The following is a 2,549-nucleotide window of genomic DNA, read 5'->3' on the forward strand; positions in this document are numbered from 1 at the left end:
AGAAAAAGGACCTCTTTCGCGGCTTTTGCAAGCGGTGCGGATGTGCGAAAAACTCCTCTAACGTGCGGCTCCTTTTCTTCTCGGCAGCGTGCGGCTTCTTGCGGCTCGTACACCGAGAAAAAGAGAGAGACAAACCCTACGTAATACTTCTTTCAGCTTTTATACGTGTAGTTGCGAGTGTGCCCCAAGGTCAAAAGTTTGACCTTGGGCCCACCTATTTTGTTTCAGCGTTTCGGATTCTTTACGTGCATGGGCTTCGGCGTTTCGGATTCCACTAAATAATTCGGCTTCCGCAGCAGCATAAAAGAAAGTTTCCCTTCTTTTATTTTATTTTTATATTTCTTCTTTTCCAGCAAAAAAACTCGAGACATAATTTCAATAGATTTTGATATACCAAACAACTTGAGAAATCACAGCCATCGGTCCTTTGTTTTATACTCCATACTAAAGGGAGCATATATAGCTTGATCAAGTTGTCCAATAACAATTTCACAGCAGGACACAAGCATGAATTCTCTCTGTATAATCTTCCTCTTCTTCCTCCAACCCGCCGTCCGACAATCTAATCCAACCAACCCATGAGATGAACAAGAAACATACTTCATAATCATTCGCTCATGGACAAAGACATAATCAAGAAAAACGACTCCAATATCCCAGCTTCTCACCACAGGAGATACCCTGGAGAGATCTAAATTGTTCAGGAGCCGTAGGAAACTCTCACGCTTAGCAAAATCGTTTCAGAGCAGGATCTAAGCCGGAAAATGCAATCATCAAATCGTGTGCAGGTGCAAAACATGTTTGATGAAATAAGATTCTCGAGATGCAAAACGCACGAGAGAGAGAGAGAAAATGAAGTTGTACTTATTTTAAGGTTCATTCATTCATTCACGGTTCACATTAAAGAAAAAAAAACTACACCAGAACGAGCTTATACTACTGGAAAATGGACTCTTTAAAGCACCATAACACCAGGTGAAATCACAAGACGACTGCGAGGACTTCCTGACTTTATCACAAAGGGAACATGCCCGTCTCTTCAGAAGTCGCCACCGCGGAGGCGCAGAACAAGGTGCAGGGTAGACTCCTTCTGGATATTGTAATCGGCGAGGGTGCGTTCGTCCTCCAGCTGCTTCCCGGCGAAGATGAGTCGCTGCTGATCCGGCGGGATGCCCTCCTTATCCTGAATCTTTGCCTTCACGTTGTCGATCGTGTCCGAGCTCTCCACCTCCAGCGTGATCGTCTTCCCGGTCAGGGTCTTCACGAAGATCTGCATGCCTCCCCTCAACCGCAGCACGAGATGGAGGGTCGACTCCTTCTGGATATTGTAATCGGCGAGCGTGCGACCGTCCTCCAGCTGCTTCCCGGCGAAGATGAGCCGCTGCTGATCCGGCGGGATCCCCTCCTTGTCCTGAATCTTCGCCTTCACGTTGTCGATCGTGTCCGAGCTCTCCACCTCCAGCGTGATCGTCTTCCCAGTCAGGGTCTTGACGAAGATGTGCATGCCGCCACGGAGCCTCAGGACGAGATGGAGCGTCGACTCCTTCTGAATGTTGTAATCGGCGAGGGTGCGGCCGTCTTCGAGCTGCTTCCCGGCGAAGATGAGCCTCTGCTGGTCCGGAGGGATGCCTTCCTTGTCCTGTATCTTGGCCTTGACGTTGTCGATGGTGTCGGAGCTCTCCACCTCGAGCGTGATGGTTTTGCCGGTCAGGGTCTTGACGAATATCTGCATACCTCCGCGGAGCCTCAGGACGAGATGGAGCGTCGACTCTTTCTGGATGTTGTAGTCGGCCAGGGTGCGACCGTCTTCGAGCTGCTTGCCGGCGAAGATGAGCCTCTGCTGGTCAGGAGGGATACCTTCCTTGTCCTGTATCTTGGACTTGACGTTGTCTATTGTATCAGAGCTTTCCACCTCGAGCGTGATGGTCTTGCCGGTCAGGGTCTTGACGAAGATCTGCATCTTTTCAGAGCTTGATGATGACGATGATGAAGCAAGAGAGATTTTCGAGAGAGATGACGAATGCTTTTAAGCAGAGAAGAGATTGATTTCTGAATCCGATGATGAGAAGAGAAGGGCGTCGGGGCAGGTTAAATGGGAGAAGAGTCGCCGACTCGAGGGTCGAGGTGACGTCACTCGTTACGTCATCCGGAGGGAAGGATCCGGAAAAATCAGGATTGGACTCTGTAGAGGCTGGGGTCTACTCTGCTAGCCCGTCAAGAAAGGGCGCTCCCCATTTTGCTTTTCCTTGACGCATACGAAAGGAATTTAAGATAGGGCCACTAAAATTCGCAAAAAAATTTAAATTATATGACAGCGATTTTTTTTTTATCTCTAAAATAATAAAATTATCTATTATGACACAAGTTGCCTAAACTTTTTTTTTGATATATTTATTACATTAGTATAAGTTTGAGTTTTTTCATGTATTATAGGAAAACAAAATTAGGATTTTTTGTGACATGAAAAAATGTTGAGATATTTGGGTCATGGTGGCATAATTTGGGATTCTTTTTTACCAAAAAAAGTACTGTTAATATTTAAATGGTAA

At 46.6% G+C, this 2,549-nt stretch overlaps 1 protein-coding gene across 3 annotated transcripts; it reads right to left on the reverse strand.

Moving 5' to 3' along the window:
• Window positions 1–842: 842 nt before the first annotated feature.
• On the reverse strand, window positions 843–2,079 carry LOC120292994 (polyubiquitin 3). 3 transcript variants are annotated; one of them, XM_039311715.1, is made up of 2 exons: window positions 1,913–2,079; window positions 843–1,684 (listed from the first exon to the last, which is right to left on the reverse strand). In XM_039311715.1, the coding sequence occupies exons 1-2, from the start codon at window positions 1,958–1,960 to the stop codon at window positions 1,040–1,042; spliced, it is 693 nt and encodes a 230-aa protein (XP_039167649.1). In that variant the 5' UTR covers window positions 1,961–2,079; the 3' UTR covers window positions 843–1,039. The 3 variants fall into 3 exon arrangements, with proteins under 3 accessions (XP_039167649.1, XP_039167658.1, XP_039167646.1); XM_039311724.1 differs by having other exon boundaries at window positions 843–1,723; window positions 1,952–2,078; XM_039311712.1 differs by having other exon boundaries at window positions 843–2,079.
• Between the last annotated feature and the right edge of the window lie 470 nt (window positions 2,080–2,549).

The sequence above is a fragment of the Eucalyptus grandis genome, chromosome 1 (assembly GCF_016545825.1).
Source record: "Eucalyptus grandis isolate ANBG69807.140 chromosome 1, ASM1654582v1, whole genome shotgun sequence".
In the NCBI taxonomy this organism is placed as follows: Eukaryota; Viridiplantae; Streptophyta; class Magnoliopsida; order Myrtales; family Myrtaceae; genus Eucalyptus; species Eucalyptus grandis.